This window comes from Haliotis cracherodii, unplaced genomic scaffold (assembly GCF_022045235.1).
Source record: "Haliotis cracherodii isolate W230 unplaced genomic scaffold, xgHalCrac1.p SCAF_3, whole genome shotgun sequence".
Taxonomy (NCBI): Eukaryota; Metazoa; Mollusca; class Gastropoda; order Lepetellida; family Haliotidae; genus Haliotis; species Haliotis cracherodii.
In genome coordinates, this window is record NW_027266286.1 from 19,684,430 (window position 1) to 19,707,130 (window position 22,701).

The 22,701-nt window shown below is 38.4% G+C and overlaps 3 protein-coding genes across 4 annotated transcripts in view; 2 read left to right on the forward strand and 1 right to left on the reverse strand.

The window, feature by feature from the left end:
- The first annotated feature begins 14,094 nt into the window (after positions 1–14,094).
- LOC139475745 (ankyrin-2-like) lies at positions 14,095–16,815 on the forward strand. The gene is made up of 2 exons (XM_071258943.1): positions 14,095–14,505; positions 15,178–16,815. The coding sequence occupies exons 1-2, from the start codon at positions 14,145–14,147 to the stop codon at positions 15,498–15,500; spliced, it is 684 nt and encodes a 227-aa protein (XP_071115044.1). The 5' UTR covers positions 14,095–14,144; the 3' UTR covers positions 15,501–16,815.
- Positions 16,816–17,305: 490 nt separating this feature from the next.
- Positions 17,306–22,701, forward strand: part of LOC139475751 (uncharacterized) — a 30,615-nt gene continuing 25,219 nt past the window's right edge. The window contains exon 1 of one of the 2 annotated variants that reach the window (XM_071258951.1): positions 17,306–17,378. The gene's annotated coding sequence lies outside the window, so the exon portion shown is untranslated. Of the gene's footprint in view, positions 17,379–21,601; positions 21,691–22,701 lie in introns of those variants that run through there. The other variant, XM_071258949.1, reaches the window with a different exon arrangement.
- On the reverse strand, positions 17,865–19,647 carry LOC139475753 (putative inhibitor of apoptosis). Its single transcript, XM_071258957.1, has 2 exons — positions 19,448–19,647; positions 17,865–18,623 (listed from the first exon to the last, which is right to left on the reverse strand). The coding sequence occupies exons 1-2, from the start codon at positions 19,467–19,469 to the stop codon at positions 18,394–18,396; spliced, it is 252 nt and encodes an 83-aa protein (XP_071115058.1). The 5' UTR covers positions 19,470–19,647; the 3' UTR covers positions 17,865–18,393.

Here is a 22,701-nt window from a genome sequence, read left to right on the forward strand (position 1 = left end):
TTGTCATTCCTCTTGGGATTGACGTCATCACACTGTTAGTATTTCAAGATTATATAACCTGTACTGTAGCTTCACCTGTCACTGAAATGACCTCGGTATCACGTTATGATATTAAGGTTATCCAACTAATGATAATCATTTTGCATTATATGGTGGACATTGATGACATTGCCACATAAGTATTGTAACAGTAAGTACTAACTGTAATAAAGATCAATGACACAGTCATCAGAGGTCTGAGATTGTATTTATTTATATATATTTAAGTGAGTGAGTGAGTATGGTTTTACGCCGCTTTTAGCAATATTCCGGACACCGTAAAATGGGCTTCTCACATTGTACCCATGTGTGGAATCGAACCCACGTTTTCGGCTATACGATCCAACGCTTTAACCACTAGGATACCCTATCGCCCAGATATATTTAAGGGAACAGGATGCAACCTGGTTTTGTCTGGGGCGTCCCGAAAAGGTGCATCTTCTAAAATAAGTAATGCTGTTTTATAATAAATATGATCTGTCATCTCTGTCATTCGATAAACAAACAATCAATTCGTTTTGACCTAAAAGGAGTGCGTATAAAACTGTTATCCTGACCATCAGAGTGTTGTATCAATCATTTATCATTCAATCTGCTTCTGTGATATCATAAAAAAAACCGTTATGAACATCAACCACAGGGCTTTGCAAGAGCACTTACTCAATACTGCTTGTTCTAGCATGGTGGCCTTCCGTCCACTGATCGTGGGACTCTCAACACACTTGCCACTAGCAGACTGTGAATGAATATTACACCAAGTACTATCGTGTCTATATTCACTGTTTCATCATGGTATTAAATTAGAGATAGTTGTAATGAAAATGGTTTTTAAGCTTTGAAGAGTTATGAATAAAATCAGAGTTATAAAATAAACGTAACAATTTTGGACTTTCTTGGAAGATAGAAGCTTGGAAAATTGTCATGACAAACAGATCACTACATCTAAGTCGTTAAAGCGTCAACAATGTTTTTTTCCGGTTTTTTTCTCATACGAAAAGGGATCTGGGATCTTTTATGACAAAAAAGCACGAGTGACATATGTATTAAAGTATCAGAATACGTGAATGGTTTATTTCATCCTACTATTAATTGGAAAGATGTTTCATACGAGAGAAAATGTACAAAGGACGGTAAGCTGTTCGAATTTCAAGATAAATTCATTTTCAGAACAATCTAAAGAAAGAATTACTTAGTCGGTGATATTTCTGCAATCTGGAAATGCTGTAGAGAAGAGTTATCACGTATCTATTGTTGATGTGAACACGTCAGGGAGTTTGGTTACAGGTTGAAACATTTATCAATAGTAATCTAAATATCAAACTAGAATTCACAAAATACACTGTCATGTTTGGATTTTGTACATACAACCATGCAGTTAACCATATTCAGATATTTGTCAAATACACTGCAAACAAAAACAATATAATCCATTGTTATCGCAAGAAATGGAAGCAACCAACTACAACCCTCTGTTCATTATCATGATAATATCCACGTTTAAGTCTAATTCAGGCAACTTCAAGCGTTGTATACAGGCCCTACATGACTACTCTTATTATGTATTCTACCTTGGTTGTAAATGTAATTATTTGAAATGCAATACAATTTATTCCCAAAATTGAATATGTCCAACATTACTTGCTCAGTTCTGTTTGCATCCGAATCGAGATTAATCAACATTTCGTATGCCGCACGGGGAAATAAGTTGTCTGGTACATGAAGCTGTTAGTTTGTATTTAATGCATTTCACCGAACTGTATATAACCAATAGGTATCGTCCACATTGTGAATAGTCATATCAGTACCAAGTTACAAGAAGAGGTAAGAAACCTCTTTTATGACAACTTCTTTATAACTTTTATGACAACTTCTTTATAACGACTATTTTTTGCACCTACATGAGTTGAATGTAAAGAGACAAGAAGTAGCCCTGTGGTATCATTAGAAAGAAGAACATGTTATCCATAAAATGTTTTATATCCTCTCAGTCTTCATAGTCACAGAGACAGTCACCAATCCCCCATCACCACCCTCTCGACACCTTCCCAGTCGATGGTGCACCGCTCATTGCACTGCCACAAGATTTGAATCAATGATTGTAGCTTGACGTGATTTCTTCTGTTTCCATGTGGTGAATGCTGCAACAACTTGTCGCGGAATGGATCTTGGGTCTTTGGGTACAACTGCTTCTCGCTTGGGCCTAGAGATGTCCATTTCTGCTGCACCAGTTCCCAATCTACCCCGATATGTTTTGCAATCCTCCCAATGAGCTTGTCAGTTACGACCTGTCGTTATTGGTCATATGCAAAAGAACACAGTAAAAATAACTATGTGTGCTTTCTCCCATATTTTTTTCTTAATCTCGAATTATAGTTGGATGGGAAATGGATGGGTCAGAAACGCTTTCCCGTCTAAGTGAGTGAGTATGGCTTTACGCCGCTTTTAGAAATATTCCAGCAATATTACGGCGGGGGACACCAGAAATGGGCTTCACACATTGTACCCATGTCGGGAATCGAAGCCGGGTCCTCGGCGTGACGCGGGAACGCTTTAACCACTAGGCTACCCGACCGCTCCTTTTCCCGTCTAAGGACAGATTTTATCCTTTTATAAATGTGAAAATGACTCATGTGTTCTCTCATACTGTTTTTAATAACATCTGCATAGACGAAGATCAGGTGAGTACAATGAAATAGCCAGAGTGGGACACGTATGTCCCCAGCCCTTAGGAAAAAGTGTACTTGAAACAAAAGTACATTACATTTTGCTATGTGAGTTCATATACTCTTATATGAAGTGTCTCCATTAAGCTTCACTCATGTTTCATCCACATATCAAACTAGACTGTGATATTATATTATATATCTAGCTTGTGCTTGACCAGTGTTGGACTAGATTGTCCGATGTTGATAGATATTGTGACATCTTGATCTACATTGTCTATGGTTAAAATTATATGTAGTTTGCAAGATACCGAGATTGTGCTGGACTGTGAGCCATGTCTCCATGGAATTGGAGGGTCCTGCTGATCCATTTCCAGGCATTAGAAATGAAAACCAGATAGGAATAAAGTATTCTAGCTAAGCGTCGCTGTGTTTCTATACACAACAAGTATTTGCTACCTGATCATGATTGTTATGTTATTGGTTTATTTCGTTTGGCTTCATTCTCCACCAAACAATATATGTGTCCCGTGACTTTGTGTGCGGTTATATTTATCAGCACAATCGTATCTATCTAAGACTCAGTAACAATGATACGAGGGCTTAATGTTTTAAGCCTGACTAACTTTCAAGTGTGGACCAAACCAAAGAGAACTGGTCAATGTAGTACATTGTTTGAGTAGTTAATTGCAAGTGTATTTGGTCTTCTCACACTTCCCTACCTGCAAAGGCTGCTGAGCGATAATGTAGGTTCGAAGCGCTTTCTTACCCTCCATACTCGCCAGACCTGTGATTTCCACCTGTTTCCTAAACTGAAAGAACACCTTCGTGGAAATCGCTATGACGACAACGATCTCAAAGCTACCGTAAAACTTATTCATGGCTGGAAATGAAAAGCTTGACTATCGATATGAAAAATGTATTGAAAGGCAGGGAGATTATGTTGAAACATAAAATTAAAAACACTTTGACAATTGTTGGTTTGTTTGTTAGATTTAGACCTTTTTGACCAGCCCTCGTATATGCACGTTCCCTGTTGTCGACATTATCCTGCTACCTTGCAGACTTTCCGGGGAGAAAGGAGACAACAAACCCGGAAGTCACCCGTCAATATGTGGCAGGCGTCGCATCATCCGTTAGTGATAATAATCGAACGTGTTCGCCTAAACACACCCATGTTAGACAGAGTAGACACAATTTATGGATAACACCTATAAAGGCGACGTTTCAGTATATATTCCTTACACAGTTGTTAAGCAAGACTAAATGAGGAACATTGAACACAATATATGAATACATATGAATACATGAAGCCAATAGACATAATAAGTTCTCCACCTTATATATGTATTCTGTACAACGCCATCTATCAACAGAGATCAAGGCTATTTCATCCCATTCTCCTACTATGAACTCCTTAAGCAATAATAACCACACATAGATGAATTATGCAAATGAGCAGCTATCATGACGCGTTTTACGTCACAGTCAATTTCGAGGTGGTTCCTCATGCACATTATTCATAGCAAGGAGATTCCTTGAGTTGCACACACGCAGTCGTAATAGGTGACCCCTTTCGAGGAAGCTAGCCCTGAAAGCTGTATAAATTCTTTTGGAGGCAAAGTTCTGACATTTACATGTCTACAACACTGCCGTAAAATTACAACGTGGAAAAGGAAGCATAGTTTTGGTTTTTGTAAATATAGATTTAATGTAACAAATGTTATATTTGGGATAGCACTTTCTTATTTTAATGATTTTATTTCTTTTTGGAGTACACAAACCATAAGTTAAGAAAATATTGTTCACATGCTATCTTTAATGAATTAAAGTTTCAAAGTATATCTATGGATAATAACAGATTCTGGTACTTTTTTCGTTTGAGTCCCGTCCGGGATTTGAATCCACTCTGCCAGAGTGAGGCACCTAATCGCCAGCACACAAAGTCAGCGATCAACCTAAAAAGGTACAAGAATCTGTACTTTACGAAGAAAGTGTTATCCCAAATACAACATTTTTGTTACATTTTCTTAATGACATTGTGTGTTTATATACACTTAATGCATCGAATTTGCCTCAGGATCAACATATTTTATTCCGTCGAGAATTGCTTGTTCTTCAGCTAAAACGGGGTCAGACCATCTTTTTCAGCGTCAGAAGGGTCTATTTCCATGGATCATCTCTCAAAACAATATTTCTGGTGAAAATTGCTATGTTTAGTACAAGATATTTGTCAGTTAACTTTTATATAAACAATGATGGCAAGTAATTCTGTATATGTATTTCAGATCACGCAAACATAATTTTATATGATGCTATTGATTGTTTCAGTTAATAATAATTAACTGAAACAATCAATAGCATCATATAAATCATTGCATTGCTACTAAATCAACATAATATTCCATTGCCATTCTTTCTGTAAATTCTGAGTTTGATGCATACATGAATGATGCAAAATATTGTCGATTACTTATCAATAGTTTTCAATCATATGCCGTTATATCTGATTCCAGACGTTTATGGTAGACATTCACAGGCGTGTACTAAACATCAGTTGCCAACATGCGCGATGTTATCCCATGTTTTGACCTTAACACGGCATGTTCGCACCTCCTTACTTACCGCCACTTACTCTTTTAACAACATATGTGTGAGTAGTTTATTTCTACCAATAGAAGAGGACATGTTTTCCTCTTTTCCCAAACAAAATTAGGGATGAAGCTATGCAGATATAGTGAGGCATAATCAATCTATTGGTCGGGATGGATGGACGTCTGCTTATTCAAAGTTCAAGATCGTTAGGTATCTTCAAATTTCGTAAATGAAGTTGCGTGTAATTAGTATCAGAGATATATTCAATATCAAAAGGTGCTCTACTTAAGGAGGGGTGCTTTCGATTTTCCCCTCCAAGCAAATTTATCCACATTTATCAGTTTATTTGGTTCTAAAAGCAAGTCTTTCTCCAAACTTAATGTAACGATATGTTTTGCTTGCAAATATTTCTCCAATCATTATACCTATATACATCGTTTTATGGTAGGCATTCAGAGGAGTGTGCTAAATATCTCATATCAGTTGTCAACATGTTATCCCATGTTTAGATCTTAACACAGAATGTTCGCACCTCCTTGCTTAGTGGCACTTACTCTTTTAATGAAAATTGTATCAGTAGTGTTTCGAACACCTGGTGTCATTGCTGGTTTTCAGTGATCCATTCATATAATTTGCATCACTATTTTTCCTTTTACGTCGTATGGAATTTGTTTCATCTAATATTCGAGGCTGCTATTTTCTGACGTTGGCGTTTTGAAGTAGTGACAATGACTCCAAAAGAGATATTTTATCTATTCAGTCTACGATAAGACAAATACATATCCTGTACATGGAGTACATTCTTGTGGAGGATCATCATATCTGCAAAAAGTCAACCGTCCATCAACTACTAAAATATATAAAGTAATGATTGTTAAGATATTTGCGCCAAGATTGAGTGCATTATGCTTAAGGGCAATGTTTTAATCATTATAATGTATGATTTCAAAATCAACAAGGAAATATCATCAAGCATACGTGTGTGCATTAAACGCATTTACAGAATAGATGGAAATGGACAATTGTGATCTATTTTTGTAGGCTATTTCACGCAAATATCCGGATCTAGAGTAAAACAGTGGCCGTCAGAACGACTATCACATTGCGGTACGCAACAGCGCGAAGGCGTTTTGTATGTAAACAATAGCATACGGAACTAGCAACAAGGACGGAAATTCCGCAGCGCTCCCTGGACCGCTGTTTCGTACCGGTGTTTGCCATTAAAATTACCTGAAATATATATTATGTCAAATACACAAACAATTAATATCATCACATCAAATAATTTTGCTTGATCTGAAATACATGTACAAAATTACTCGTCTTCATTATCTACATAAAACGTAACTGAACAAACTCGAAATTGACTGTGACGTATAAAACGTGTCATAATCGCTGCTTATTGATGAGGTTGTTCGGAGTATCTTACACAGGTAGGCATGTATATTAATATACTAGTTTCACGCAAACTTCACAATTCTGATGCGTCTCTCTAACATTACTTTATCAACATTCGAATGTCGATATTAACACACACGACATCGTTTCAGTATAACCCATGTGAACTCTCAGGTGTATCGACTAGTGGTAAATGGCGACCACTGGCCCACAATGGCGGCAAATACAATGCAACCGCATAGGTCGGCACAGAGTTAACTGGTGACGTGGTGTGATACAGATTGTTGTTACTGGTGTTGGGGATACATAGGTCTGTATTGGTCAAAATGGATTATTATCACTGAAATATCATATGTAGAACGCTTGATGTGACGGGTGCCACATCTAGGTAGATCACTTCCGGGTTTGTTTGACGCCCATCTCCCCGGATAGTCAGCAAGGTGGCCGGACAGTGTCGACTACAGAGCGGGGATATTATATACGCACTGACAATACGTGCGAAACACGCGCGTGCGCGTGTATGTGTGTCTGTGTCCCAAGACACATATCACATATGATAATGATGAATGAAACTACAAGAAATAGCCCAATAACATCATAAATCGGGTTCATATAGCACAGGCTTGACTTTGTGTATATGATAGGAACTCCCTATGACAGAAACTTGAAATGTGAGAAGCTGAAATGTGAGTGAGTGAGTATGGTTTTTCATCTCCTTTAGCCAAATTCACGCAATATCACGGCGGGGGACATCAGAAATGGGCTTCACACATTGTACCCATGTCGGGAATCGAACCGGGTCTCCGGCGTTTCGAGGGAACGTTTTAACCATTAGGTTACCCCTCCGCCCCTAGCTGGAATGTACCCCATGTCATTATATTATTGTTATCATGGGTTATACTGAAACGATGTCGTCTGTGTTAATATCGACATTCGAAAAGTTGATAAAGTAATGTTTGGGAGAAGCATCTGAATGGTGCAGTCAATTGTTTTATACGTCACAGTCAATTTCGAGGTGGTTCCTCCTGCACGTTATTGACAGCAAGAGCATTCCTAGAAACTGCACATGAGTAGTAATGGTAACTTACTTCTTTTCAGGAAGCTAGCACTGAAAGTCACATATTTACAACTTTTACAACTTTACAACACTGCCGTGGATTTACACAGCAAAACAGGAAAACATATGTTTTAAAAATGTGAAATTAGAACATGGCATTAAATAACCTCCGGATAATTCAGTCGAGGATTGCCTGTTCTCCTATAATGGGGCTGACGATGAGTGGAGTCCTTTTCAATGGAACTTCTCTCAAAAAATACTTCTGGTGCAAATTTGGTGTTCTATGTTCAGCAATATATTATTTTACAGTTACGTTTTATATAGATAATGACAGTGAGTAATTTTGTACATGTTTTTCAGATCAAGCAAAATTATTTGATGTGATGATATTGATTGTTTGTGTATTTGACATATATATTTTAGGTAATTGTGATTATTTACATTCATTTCATTGCCATTGCCTATTTCCATCTATTCTGTAAGGGCGTTTAATGCACACATGTATGCTTGAAGATATTTCCTTGTTGATTTTGAATTTATACATTATTAAGATTAAACATTACCTTCAAGCATAATGCACTAAATCTTGCCGCAAATGTCTGCACGATCGATATTTTATATATTTTAGTAGTTGATGGACGGTTGATTTTTTGCACATATGATGAGCCTTCACAAGAATGTACTCCATGTACAGGATATGTATTTGTCTTATCGTTGACTCGAATTTCTGATGAAACAAATTCCATACGACGTAAAAGGAAAAATAGTGAGGCAAATTATATGAATGGATCACTGAAAACAAGGAATAACACCAGGTGTACGAGAAAGGAGAAAACACTACTGAAACAATTTTCATTAAAGGAGTAAATGCCACTAAGCAAGGAGGTGCGAACATTCCGCGTTAGGGTCAAAACATGGGATAACATGTTGACAGCTGATGTGAGATACTTAGCACACTCCTCTGAATGTCTACCTGAAACATCTGGAATGATGTATATAGGTATAATGATTGAAAATATATTTGTAAGCAAAACGTATCGTTACATAAAGTTTGGATAAAATGTACTTGCTCTAAAGTACCCAATAAATTGATAAATGTGGACGCCATTTGTTGAAGGGGGGAATCGAAATCACCCCTCCTGTAGTACAGCACCTTTTGATATTGTATATATCTCTGATACTAATTCCATGCAACGTCATATACAAAAATGGAGAGAACTTACGCACTTGAACTTTGAATAAGCAGCCGTCTATCAATCCGGACCAATAGGTTGATGATGCCAAATACATTTCGTGCCTCACTATCTGCATAGCTTCATCCCTAATTTTGGTTTGGAATAGAGTAAAACATGTGCTCTTCTATTGGTAGAAACAAACTACTCACACATATTTTGTTAAAAGAGTAAGTGGCGGTAAGTAAGGAGGTGCGAACATTCCGTGTTAATTAGGTCAAAACATGGGATAACATCGCGCATGTTGGCAACTGATGTGAGATATTTCGCACACTCCTCTGAATATCTACCATAAACGTCTGGAATCAGATATAACGGCATATGATTGAAAAATATTTGTAAGTAATCAACAATATTTTGCATCATTCATGCATGCATCAAAGGCAGAATTTACAGAATGAAAGAAAATGGAAAATTATGTCAATTTTAGTAGCAATGCAATGAAAAGTAGTAATAAAAAATTAACTGAAACAATCAATAACATCATATAAAATCATTTTTGCTCGATCTGAAATACATGTACAGAATTACTTGGCATCATTATTTTATAAAATTTACCTGACAAATACATGTATCTTGTACTAAACATAGAACTTTTCACCCGAAATATTGTTTTGAGCGTTGATCCATGGAAAAAGACCCTTCTGACCCTGAAAAACATGGTCTGACCCCGTTCAGCTTAAGCCCCATTATAAAGAACAAGCAGTTGATCCTGTTGATCCATCATAGATATACGTTGAAACGTGTATGTATTAAAGATTGAATGTGAACTATATTCTCTCAACGTATTGTTTGTGTCCTCCAAAAAGAAATAAAATCATAAAAATAAGAAAGTGTTATCCCAAATATAACAGTTGTTACATTAAAATTATATTTAAAACACACACCTATGCTTCCTTTTTCACCTTGTAATTTTACGGCAGTGTTTGCCCTCAAAAGAATTTGTAGGCTTTCAAGGCTGGCTTCCTCGAAAGGAGTCACCTATTACGACTGCGCATGTGCAACTCAAGGAATCACCTTGCTATGAATAACGCGCAAGAGGAACCCCCTCGAAATTGACTGTGACGTAAAACGCGTCATAATAGCTGCTCATTTGCATATTTCATGTATGTATGGTGATTATTGCTTAATGAGTTCATAGTAGGCTGATGGAATGAAATGGCCTTGATCTCTGTTGATTGATGGCATTGTACAGAATATATTGTCGCACAGCAGCCTTTAAAAGTCGGGTAGTGTGAGAAGTCCAAATACACTTGCAATGAACTACTCAAACAATGTATAGATTGAGTAGTTCACTTTGGTTTGTCCCACAGCTGAAAATTAGTCAGGCTAAATATGTTTTGATCAGCCCTCGTTCGTATCGTTGTTACTGAGTGTTTGATACGATTGTGCTGATAAATATCACCGCACACAAAGTCACGAGACACATTTTATGTTTGGTGGAGAATGGAGCCAAATGAAAAAAAAAACAATAACAATTTTAACAAATAAAATAACATAACAATCACGTAGCACAGGCCTGTTGTGTATAGAAACTCAGCGACAACTAGCTAGAATGCATCATATCCCACTCTCTGTAGTCGGCATTGTCCAGCTCTCCGTGGCGTCAAACGAACCTGGTAGTGATCTACTGAGATATGGCTTCCATCACATAGGCCGTCCTACATATAATACCTCAGTGATAAAGACTTGTTGACACATTTGTAGAATGAGTAAGTGCGTTATGATTAATAATGATGTTTTAATCATGTAAAATATAAATTCAAAATCAATAATGAAATACCTTCACGCATCCATGTAAGCATTAAACGCATTTTACAGAAGGCTCTACCTGGAATGGACAAATTATGTTTTATTTTGGTAGGTAATGCAATAAACATAAGGAATTAAAATTTAAATGAAATAAATGTATCAAATACGCAAACAATCAATATCATCATATCAAGTACCTTAGCTTTATCTAAAATACATGTACAGAATTACTTGTCGTCACTCTTTTTGCAAAATTATATCTGAAAAAATAACTATTACCAAACATAGAACAAATTTGCATCGAAAGTATTTTTTGAAAGATTTTCCATTGTAAGACCCTTTTAACTCTTAAAAACATGTTTTGACTCCGTTCATCGTAGGCCCCACTATAAATAACACGCAATTCTCGATTGAAAAAAGAGAGTTGATCCTGAAGCAAATTCGATGTATTAATTTCCTATTTTTAAAACAGATGTTTTCATCTTTCACATTGAAAATCCACGGCAGTGTTTATGTGGCTTCCTCGAAAGAAGTCAGTTACTACTACAGTGCATGTATACTGAGTCAAATTAAAAACTTCACATTTTTAAAAGTAATCCCATATATGATATACAACGGACAAATGTATCAGAGAAGGTAATTTTTAATCATTAATGTCCAAAGAAGGATTTTAATTTACGGTGGAAACCTTAATTTGTTCCAAGCACCTACGGTATTCGGTAATAACATCAACAGTTTAAATCATAACCCAAGCACGAGAATCTGATGGCACACAAGTTCAGTAGCGTGTATGGCCGCCATGTGCGTTGACAACTGCCACACAAACTCTCCGCATGGACCTTGTGATGCTAGTGAACACATAATTGGGAAGACGACGCCATTGTTGCTGCAAAATGGTGCCAAGACCTTGCAAATTCTGTGGTTGGTTCTGGGGAGTGCGCTGACTTCTGCCAAGAGCATCCCAGACGTGTTCGATGGGATTGAAGTCGGGAGACCTTGACGACTGTGTGGGGTCTGGCATTGTCGTGTTGGAAGATTCAAACCGGGTCCATGTGCTGCCATAAAAGGCAGAAGTTCTGGTGCCAGTACCTGGTCGCGGTAAGCAGCAGCGTTGAGGTTGCCACGGATGACAAGAAGCCTGGAACGTGCATTGCCACAGAAAGCACCCCACACCATGACACTTCCGCCTCGAAATCTGTCAACTTCCTGTACACAACACTGGGCGTAACGTTCTTGACGGCGCGTCCACACCCTCGCCCTACCATCAGCAAATCGAAGATTAAATCGGGATTCATTAGTGAAGACGACTTGATTCCAATTCCTCTGAGTCCATCGTAAGTGTCACTGTGCCCACAATTGACGTTGACGTCTGTAATTGAGTCAGAATCGGCCCGCAGTATGGCCGTCGTGCTTGAAGGTGAGCAGTTCTCAGACGGTTTCGAACAGTTTACACACTCCGTCTACCCCTAAACAGTTCATTTCTGGTTGATGTAGCCGTCAAAAATCGGTTACAGAGGTGACGTAAGACAATCTGACGATCCTCTGCATGTGACGTCACACGTGGTCGACCTTGCCGAGGGCGATCAGCGGTGGTACCTGTTTGCTGTAGACGCGTCTGTAAATCATAAACAGTCCGTCGACTACAACCCATCGTCTTTGCGACTTCAGCTACGGACGTTCCCGTCTGCAACATGCCGATGGCACGTTCACGTTGCACATCTGAAAGGCGTGGCATGACAAATGGCCGTAAAGGCTTTTGTTTTCTTGTGTTTTTCTATTTTTGTTAATGACTGCTAACAAGTATGGCTGAAAACACGTGCGGTATTATGGCCACGTGACCAGTTGCACGTGAAAATTCACTTTTGCCACTATAGTGCTGTGCACATGATATTGATCGATTCACCTGCACAAAAACGGGTGTTATCTGAAGACAATACGTGGCCATTACTGTTTGAATACACAATAAGGGCCCATAATGATAACTGGTCAAAATGTTAAAATTTTAGGATTGTGAAGTTTTTAATTTGGTTCAGTATACATGTGCAGCTCAAGGAAATATATAAATCACGAGCATAAGGAACCCCCTCGAAACTGACTGTGACGTAAACGCGTCATAATCGCTGCTCAATTGCATAATACGTGCATGTGCTAAGGGTGAAAAGAAAGATGTTGGTAGTACCTCGTCCAGGTTAGCATATATATTAATATACTAGTTTCAAGCAAACCTCACAACTCTAATGCTCTCTAACCATACTTTATCAACTTTCGAATATCGGTATTTACACACTTGACATCGTTTCTGTATAATTCACGTGAACTCTCAAGTGTATCACCAAGCGGTGAATGGCGACCACTGGCCGACAATGGTGGCAAATACGGTGCAACCACATCGGACGGCACAGAGTTAACTGGTGACGAGGTGTGATACAGATTGTTGTTACTGGTGTTGGGGATACATAGTTGTGTTTAGGACAAACACGTTGGATTATTATCATATCATATGTAGGACGGCTTATGTGATGGAAGCCATATCTAATTTGATCACCTCCGGGTTCGTTTGACGCCTATCTCCACGAAGAGCTGGAAAATGTCGACTACAGACAGTGGGGATATACATACGACTTAACATCACGCGCTAAACACTTTCAGTATTCTTTAATGGTTAAGTTTATCCTTTTTAACGAGTGTTTTATAATGAAGGATGTGTGTAAATTTAACCACACACATTATCGCGAGACATATCTATGGTGGAGAATGCAACCACAAGACATAAAACTTTCTGAAACTCGAATGTACCCCATGTCTATGTTGTTTCATGTTTCACTGCTACATCTGATTATCATTGCAGGTTTCATTCAAGTCAGCATTTGTGGTAAACATGGCAGTAAGTTATACCCTGACCATCTTACATTTCTAGAACCTGGAAGTGGATCTTCTTAGAGGTATCATTGACATATTCTGAAAACGATAATAGTTTTAAGTCGATTTCGATATACCTGTAATAGAATGTAATTTCCTTCAAACAAATCATTATCGGAATTCATAAACATGAGGAGTAGGTTATTTTAATCATTCCTCAAGTTTCAATTTGGTTTTTCTCACTAACCGAAAGTGGATTTATTGTTGTTGAGAGTATTAGATTGAACAATGGATACACACTATTCACAGGGACCAAAGAGTATATCGAAGGAAGAGCTCCTGTACTTCAAGGGGACTAAGATTCTAAACAAGGCCGTGGCCTCTGAACTACGTCAGCTGTTTCAGCGCCTGTGGAACCGGAAGTACCCAAAAAAACCATGGCAGGGTAACCAAACCTCAGGGAATTTTTTTTATAATACTTACAAACCCAAAGGATTAAACGGACGATATGATGATACTATAAAAAATGGTAAGTTAGATGGATGGGACATGACAGTTCTATGCCGAGCATTTATTGACTACTCCCTTATTGACAGGAAGTACAGTGACAAAGTCAAGATCTTGAGAGACTTGCGGAACACATATGCTCATATCCCAAATTCATCCAGAAAACAAGGCGACTATGAGAATGATATAGCTCAAATTAGGGAGGTTTTCACGGAACTTAGTCTGAGCGAAGACACCTTGAATGAAGCAGAGAGCATCACCCCAGACGATATAGAGCGTCGAGAGCTGCTGTGTGTGATAGAGACTCTGAGACAGGAACAGGCAGAGTTTAACGAGGAAGTCCTGAAAAGATTTCCCGAACATGGTGAAGACCAACCAGATCAACAGGACCTTTCAATTCCTGGTATGTTGACTGGGCTTTCAATATCCACAGGCTATGACAATCATTGATAAACAAGATCAGTATATGACAAACTACGTATATATCAACCATGGACAATGTAGATCAACATCTGTCAATACCTACCAATATCTGACAGTCTACTCCAATACTGGTGAAACTATTACAATATATCGGTCCTTTTGCACAAGTGCTTAATGAAAACACTTGCAAATTAAGCAAATTAATTCACAAAGCAAAATGTAATGTAATTTTGTTCAAATTATCTTTGTCCTACGAGTTGGATACATTAGTTGCCCACTAATGATTATACAAACCTCTTATTTTGTTATTTACAAACAGTATTAGAGAAGTAAACCTACAACTAGTTTTCACAGTTAAAAAGAAAACGCTGAAGTCGTCTGATAGACCATGAAGGGAATGTCGTTGACGTTATTATTAACAAATTTGTTTTGCATGTGAAGAACGGTTTCCGATGGGGCTATTTGATTGTCAAAAATAGTATAGAGAGAAGAAAACTTGTTTTCACTTTTATAGAAGGCTGAAGTCAGTCGATAGGCGGGAATGTGTTTCTGAGGGAAAGCCATCTACTTCACGTCCAATTATAGTTCAAGAAGAAATGGACGGGAGAATGGTTTACATATTTTACTGTTGTTTTCTTTTTTGCATATGAAGAATGGTTCCGGTTGATGCCTCCTGACCAAAAACAACGGATTGTCACTGAGAAACTCTTCGGAGGGGTTGCAGAACACATCGGAGGTGACTGGGAGATGATAGCAGTAGAAATGGACATCCCCAAACCAAAGCGAGAAAAATCTGTAGCTGAAAACCCAAGATCTATCAACGGTCAAATGATGGAAGCATTCACCATATGGAAACAGAAGCACTTAAGTCCACCTACAATTGAGGAATTCATCCAAATCTTGTGGAAGTGCAATGGACGATGCTGCATCGACTGGGAAGGTGTCGAGGAGGTTGTGAGGGGGGATTGGTTGTAGTGTGGTGTGAATGCTGCCTTAATATTTCACAATTCTATTTCTGTGTCTGACCTACGTTTTAGCATTTGTTCATTTCTTCTCAACAACATTTCTACTACGACGGAACCCGTGAAGATCCTGAGTAGAATAGGTCTTCGGCAACCCATACTTGCCGTAAAATGCGGCTATGCTTGTCGTAAGAGGCGACTAACGGGATCGGGTGGTCAGGCTCGCTGACTTGGTTGATGCATATCATCGTATCCCAATTGCGTGGATCGATGCTCATGATGTCAATCACTGGATTGTCTGGTCCAGGCTCGATTATTTACAGACCGTCGTCATATACAATGTAGCTAGAATATTGCTGAGTCCGGCGTTAAACAAACAAAACAAACTACTACGATGGTTATCTTTTTTAGAATCTGTTTGAGCTTATTGTCACCAGTAATACTGAGTTTGTTTACAGATAATTACAGGCAAGTCTCAATATGTATTTAACTGTGGTTAAATATCTCATGCTGGGATACTGAATTTCAAGCTAGTCTTATTTTGTGATTTTAATGAAGTCACATATTTTAAAAAATAACACACCTCAAGAAATCAATGGTTAAATATAACATTTGGTTGTGTTTAACCAGCAAGCAGGATTAGCGAGACGAACAATATGTAGGGTTATCTCCCTTTAGTTGTTGTGTTGGCCCTGTGCTTGATCGTGTGCAGCATGAACACATTTGCCGTCCTCTCTCTCTGTCTCTCTCTCGCTGTGTGGCTAAATATTAACAACACACACACTGAGTGGAATCTCGCGTCTCATGTCACGTGACCGCCGTGTTGTTATTATTCAGAGGACAATCTGCAAGCGGAGCTACTTACACGAGCCCTCACTTTACTAGGGCAGAGGGATAGCCTAGTGGTTTTAAGGGTTTGATTTCCCACATGGGTACAACGTGTGAAGCCTTTTTATGGGGACCCGTGCCGTGATATTGCTAAAAGCAGTGTAAAACCCACACATTCACTTACCTCTCTAACATGGGAGGCACAAATGGTTCAGTGGTGTAAAGCGTCGATATACGCTGTTCGTCTCTGTAATGGGTTTGAATCCAGGATTCGTGACGATTATGACCCTTGGTCCGTCAGCACCATATCCATAAGGAACAATTCTTAATAATTTTATCAACAGTTATCCAGAAACAATTGCCAATATCTGTTATCATATATACAATTGAAATATATTCCTTGTATGTAAAACATAACCATTGTTTTGCTCAATTACCATATTATTTCCATATCATTATATTACATTTGTTTGAAATGAAATTGTCATAATGTGTCTTTGTATATGTACCTGTGTGTTTTGTACTAACTGTGCGTATATTTGTAGTTTGTAGAATATTGCAACTGTTTCCCGATGGAATGATACTCAATAAATATCTTATCTTTTCTTGTACCTGTTCGTTGGCTTCACAAAAGGGGTTAACGTATATGACGTGTGTCGCTTGTCTCAGCTCTTGCATTAACCTGACAAAAGGTGATACAACATTACTGTTCAAAACTCACTCACTCACTCAACTTGTGAAAGGTATGGAGTAAGTGATAGCTTGGTGCATATCAATGATAGAAATGTTGGTAGACTAATATGCGCACACACGCACGCACACACATACACACGTGTGTGCAAGCATAAATCTATTCTTGGTTGCTGTTCACTGCAGATTTATGTCCTGATATGCCAACACCACACGTATGTATGGTGGAAAACCCCTTCTTTATATAGTAATTAATGGAAATACCCAGCGTATATATATATATCCAAGCGAGGAAGCGTTCCAAAGTAGGTCAACACCGAGAGAGGTATAAACGCGGAAGCCACACGCTCGCTCGCTGGAGTCCCAAGGTTGGGTAGGTTATCTCTATACGTCTTTAGTTAAACTGAAGTTCATCACTAACATGCAATATTATTATATGATATACAAACACATGATTTAAATCACGTCTGTCCCTTTCTGAATAGTGATGTCAACAGTCACCGAGAATCTGAGACTGCTGCTACTTAAATACGTGATTTATATCCATTCTGCTTATTGAGTATTCAAATGTAAGATCCTTATTATTCACATTCGATACAGCATGTCTGACGTGGTAACTTATCACAACGCGTTTTCTGCGCCTGCCCGAGGTGACGGGTGTGGCTTGTAAACTTGGAAGCCTCCAGCAGCAGTGTTGACTTTGCTGAATTGGCCACACGTTTATATGTCTTTAAGTTTTTATACATTTTCTGTATATGACCACCTAAAGTTAAAAATAAAATTAAAGCCAATCAGCTTTGTATTTCGTGTTTATTGCCCACAGTTTAAAACATCGAATTCGAATTTAGGGTGTGGGGTTGAACAAGTTAACACGTTTTGGTTCTGTGGTCGTTTTTATAGATGTGTTGAATGTAAGTATAATTATGCACACTTAGGAACTGGCAGTGGCAAATCCAGATGCGGAAAAAAGGATTTGTTCAAAATGTAGGGACAAAAATACTCAATTATCAGAAGTAATGAATAAGCAAGATGAATTGCAACAGGAGACACAATAGCTGTAAATATGTAATCGAGGTATTAATTTAAGCAAATTGATAATTACCGACTTATATCTATAGTAAGTGCCATAAATAAAGGCATGCACACGTTAAATATTAAAGATCTACTGTTACACGATAATTCAATCAAATGCAAACAGGACACTCTGAAGACGTATATTTTATTTTGAATTAAAAAACAAATACGCTTTGTACACGAATTGTAGTTAATAATATTAATGTTGTAACTAAATACTTTAGTTAAAAGATACACGCAAATGTTCTTAAAGGCACAATGTCTTTGTAGCTCAATTTTAATTATGAGACCTCTTCATGATTCACAACACAATCTCATTCATTGTACACTCTCACAGTACCACGGATGAGCGCCCGGCACACGTGACACTTGCGCAGTGCAGGTGCGCAGTCCATGCACGTGACAAGATGGGCACACGGTAGAAACAGAACACAACTGGTCTTGTCCAGACAGACCTTGCATAGACCTTCATCCCTTAACGCGCGGTTCTCCTCTACGAGCTGGCGTTGTGGGGAGGGTGGTGGTGTACTGAGGGATTCCTGGGCTGGAGGAAAGAGGAGAAATACTCACTTGTCATGTCAGATAATATGGCAATGTGTCTTGCTTTATTTGATTCGAGGTGGAATACTAAGCACTACGTCGTAAAACGTTACAAAATTACTATAACGAAAAATCAACCACTTTACCTCTTGTTTTTGTTGAGATGTGATATGAATAAACTCTCCATATTTACTGTATATTTATCAGACAAAACTACACGTTGGCCATCTTGACTGTAAATAACATTTATTTTGTATATGTGTATATTGCCGATATTATAGTGTTGTTGGATATTACATGAATCATTTTAAAACAAGGATGCATGACCTCTCTGGTGTGTGTGTGTGTGTGTGTGTGTGTGTGTGTGTGTGTGTGTGTGTGTGTGTGTGTGTGTGTGTGTGTTAGGTCTTTTTTAGCCAGCGCGTTCGATTTGATAAAGTCATCCTAAAATCATATACTGCGAGAATATAAAATATTAATAAAATATTCTTTGAGACGAGGCTACTCATATCAGCACAATCACCTTGAACAGACACATTTTCAGGTTTTGTAATACTTCTTTTGTCTGAAATTCAGGGGGATATCAATTATAGTGCAACTCATCTGGAAGGTAAATCAAATGTCACACAACCACATATTTAACAAAATCGTTTAAAATAAGTTAAGCCGTTTTGTAACGAATATGATCAGTCCTCTCCATTATTCGATAAACAAATAGTCAATTCGTTCAGATATAACAGGAGTGTATAAAACTCTTATTATATCTGCTTATATGTAATGATGATAAACGTCATGTATCAATCACAGGGGTATTGTGATAGCACCTACCGATTACTGCTTGTTCTGGCATGGTCACTTTCCTTCCACTGGTCGTGTATGGCACCAAGGCGACACGACACTGTCTCACAACACACTTGCCGCTTCCAGACTGAGGGTGGCTAATACCCAGTACTAATGCGTGTGTATTCAGTTATTTGAGTGTGTGGAAAACCCAACTATAAATAGACGTGTCGACATGAGTTGAACAGGGGTTGAATATGAATGTCCTTATCTGCCCATCATGATCTGGCAAATAGCCGGTGCATGTCGTTGCTAGTGACATGCTGCCTCTATGCGGTGCCTGCAGATGATTGGTTGGTTGGTTGGTTGGTAGGTTGGTTGGTCATGGGCTTGGTATTTTCTATGTCTGTCAGTGTCTTGTGTCCCTGTACGGAAGGACTAGTTGTAATTTCTTCCCATCAAAGATGAAGTTAGCGTGTCTCATCCCGTGTTATTCCTTCATCACAATTAAACACCGCACAGTCCAATCATTCATGTTTACGTCAAGTCTGTTATATCAGTAACAAGGATACACGCATATTGCATTTTTCCGTCATAGAATGTCTGAGACACCTTGCTCTAAGATGGTTCAGCTGCAAACTTAAGGCCTCGATGTTTACTCGTTTTGCTTTTTATACACAAGTGTCAGGGTTGAACATAAACTTTGACACAACTAAGGCGATATGGATTGGATTGGAAATATTGTAATATTCAATTATATCAAGAATATGTATTACACTGCCATCTTGGAACTTATGAGGTTCCAGGAACTCTCCTAAATGACCAACTGGAGAATGTGTGGGTTATCGACGCAAGGAAAAGAATTCAGACAATTTTCAATATTTCGGAAAACTGGAGAAAAAGAAAGTTTGCATTAACAGGTAAAATAACGGTTGTGAAAACATCATCACTATCAACTAAAATACATATTTCCTTAGCCTTTCCTTCACTTCCTAAAACATTTCTTGATGATCATATAAACTTGATATGGAATGTAATTAGACATTTAGTAAGGTAAATATAAAGGCTAAGAAATTCACTAAAAATTTAGCTAGAATTAAGTATGGTAGATATATATATGATTATGCATTTACTAAATGTAACTATTAAATGATATTTTTGTAAACATAATATTACTAATCCAAGTAATCTACCAATCAAAGAAACTAATGCCCCTTTTTCGAAGGATGCTTTTGCTACTTGGAAAAGAAATAAATCTCATTATACAGCTGATCAATCAGATTTAGAAATAATATTACTTGAACCACTATGGTATAAACATTTTATAGACTCACACTTTATTATTCCAAACTGGTTCAGTAGAGGCATTCACACAAAAATCTTTGCAATTCGGAAGGCATTTTGTCCTACGAATTAAGGTTAAAGATAATTTTAAGGAAACTTTTCAGGAAGATGATAAAGTTAAGAATATTCCTAAAACACGGAGGGATACTGTCAACTGTGTCATTTCTATAAATCAGATTATAGAATACACAAGGTGTTAATGAATATGAGTAAGCCTTCAAAGGATGTTATATGTTTTAGGCCCAGTCGTCTAAGGCCGCGATTCGCTGTGCAGAAACCTATGATTGTGGGTTCGAATCCCGGTTCGCCCTAATTATGTTTCTGGGTTTGTCAGCACCATACCCGTGGGTTTCACTGAAGCAGTAAACGTCTGAGACCTGCATTACTTCGGGCTTTCCTCCCACATTAAGCTAACACGTCGCGATATGACTGGAATACTGTTAAAAGCCGTGTTAAACCCAACTCACTTTAAATCCTTTTGTTTGCAGTTAATAGGACAATATGTCTAATGGTGTAGTTCCGTGGAATTCTACATTAACTGATTACAGAATATGTACACTACAGGCTAGGTTACTGGTTTTTCAGTGTGGATTATGACAAGAAAGAGCAACCATAAGGATGCTGAAATGTATTAAAAAACTTAAAACAACAACAAGACACTGAACCTGTGTGACTGTGATATAACCGTCGTCCCTATGTTGAGTGCGTTGCTGTTATGTGAAACAAGATACGACGTCCAACTGCCTTTAGGGGAATCCCCTAACCTTATATAGACACAACCGGGAATTCCCAGTCTATTTTTGTAGCATTACGGGTGGTATATAAGCTGTGAATGGCGAGCCACAGATGATAGTCCCTTCCTTCTCGGTAGGTTTATAGTAAACACCCACACACGTGCACACACTTGTTCATCGAATGGCATAAAGGTTCATTTGAAGAAACTGAAGGTAAATATAATCATTTTCTGTGATAATTGCATCAACGTACATGCTTCATAATAATGCAATTATATATCTCTTCCCACTGAACCTATGTACACACATGATTCGTGCGTTATAAAGTGGTAGGGTGGGCACATACAGAGAGAACACGGAGGTGTCAAATAGACGTTATATCGGGTCACACGAGTAGTCCTTGCCATTGACAAATTGCGCCATGTACAGGTATTTATCAACCTAGTTAATATTACCAACAGCAGATCTGGTGTCTACACAACATTCTGTTGATATGTGTGTGCTTCTTTGTTTACAACTGGGGGCACGGGTGGCCCAGTCGTCTAAGGCGCCGCGATTCGCAGTGCAGAGTTGCGTCCCTTGGGCACGCCAGAAACCTGTGGTTGTGGGTTCGAATCCCGGTTCGCCCCGATTATGTTTCTAGGTTTGTCAGCACCATACCCGTACTCGGGGGTTTCACCGAAGTGGTAAACGTCTGAGACCTGCATCACTTGGGACTTTCCTCCCACATTAAGCTGACACGCCGTGATATAACTAGAATACTGCTAAAAGCGGTGTTAAACCCAAATCACTCACTTACTTTGTGTACAACTGAAAATATGATTAGTCAACTCATATCTGTGATACATGCAACAGTAACGACGGGTACGCATATATCGGCAAACCGACCTATACATGTGTTGATATTGATTCAAGTCGGGGTATGATTCACGGGGAAGTACGGAGTGAAATAAACATTCCACCGTACACGTGATGACGGAAACAACCCCCGGCTAGGTGACGTACGTGTCATTGTTCTCCCGAGGGCGTGGTTCGTAGATATTGATATCTGTTTGTTGTTGTGGTATTAAGTGTTTAAGAGGTCGCCTTCTGTCTGAACAATTTCGGCAGAGCTGTCCCTCTTTGGGAATCCTGTGTGTGAGTAGGGTACATACATGTATCTATTGTGAGGTTGGTAATCACATAAGTTCTGTTTTTGTATTGATATAATTTTATTTTTATTCT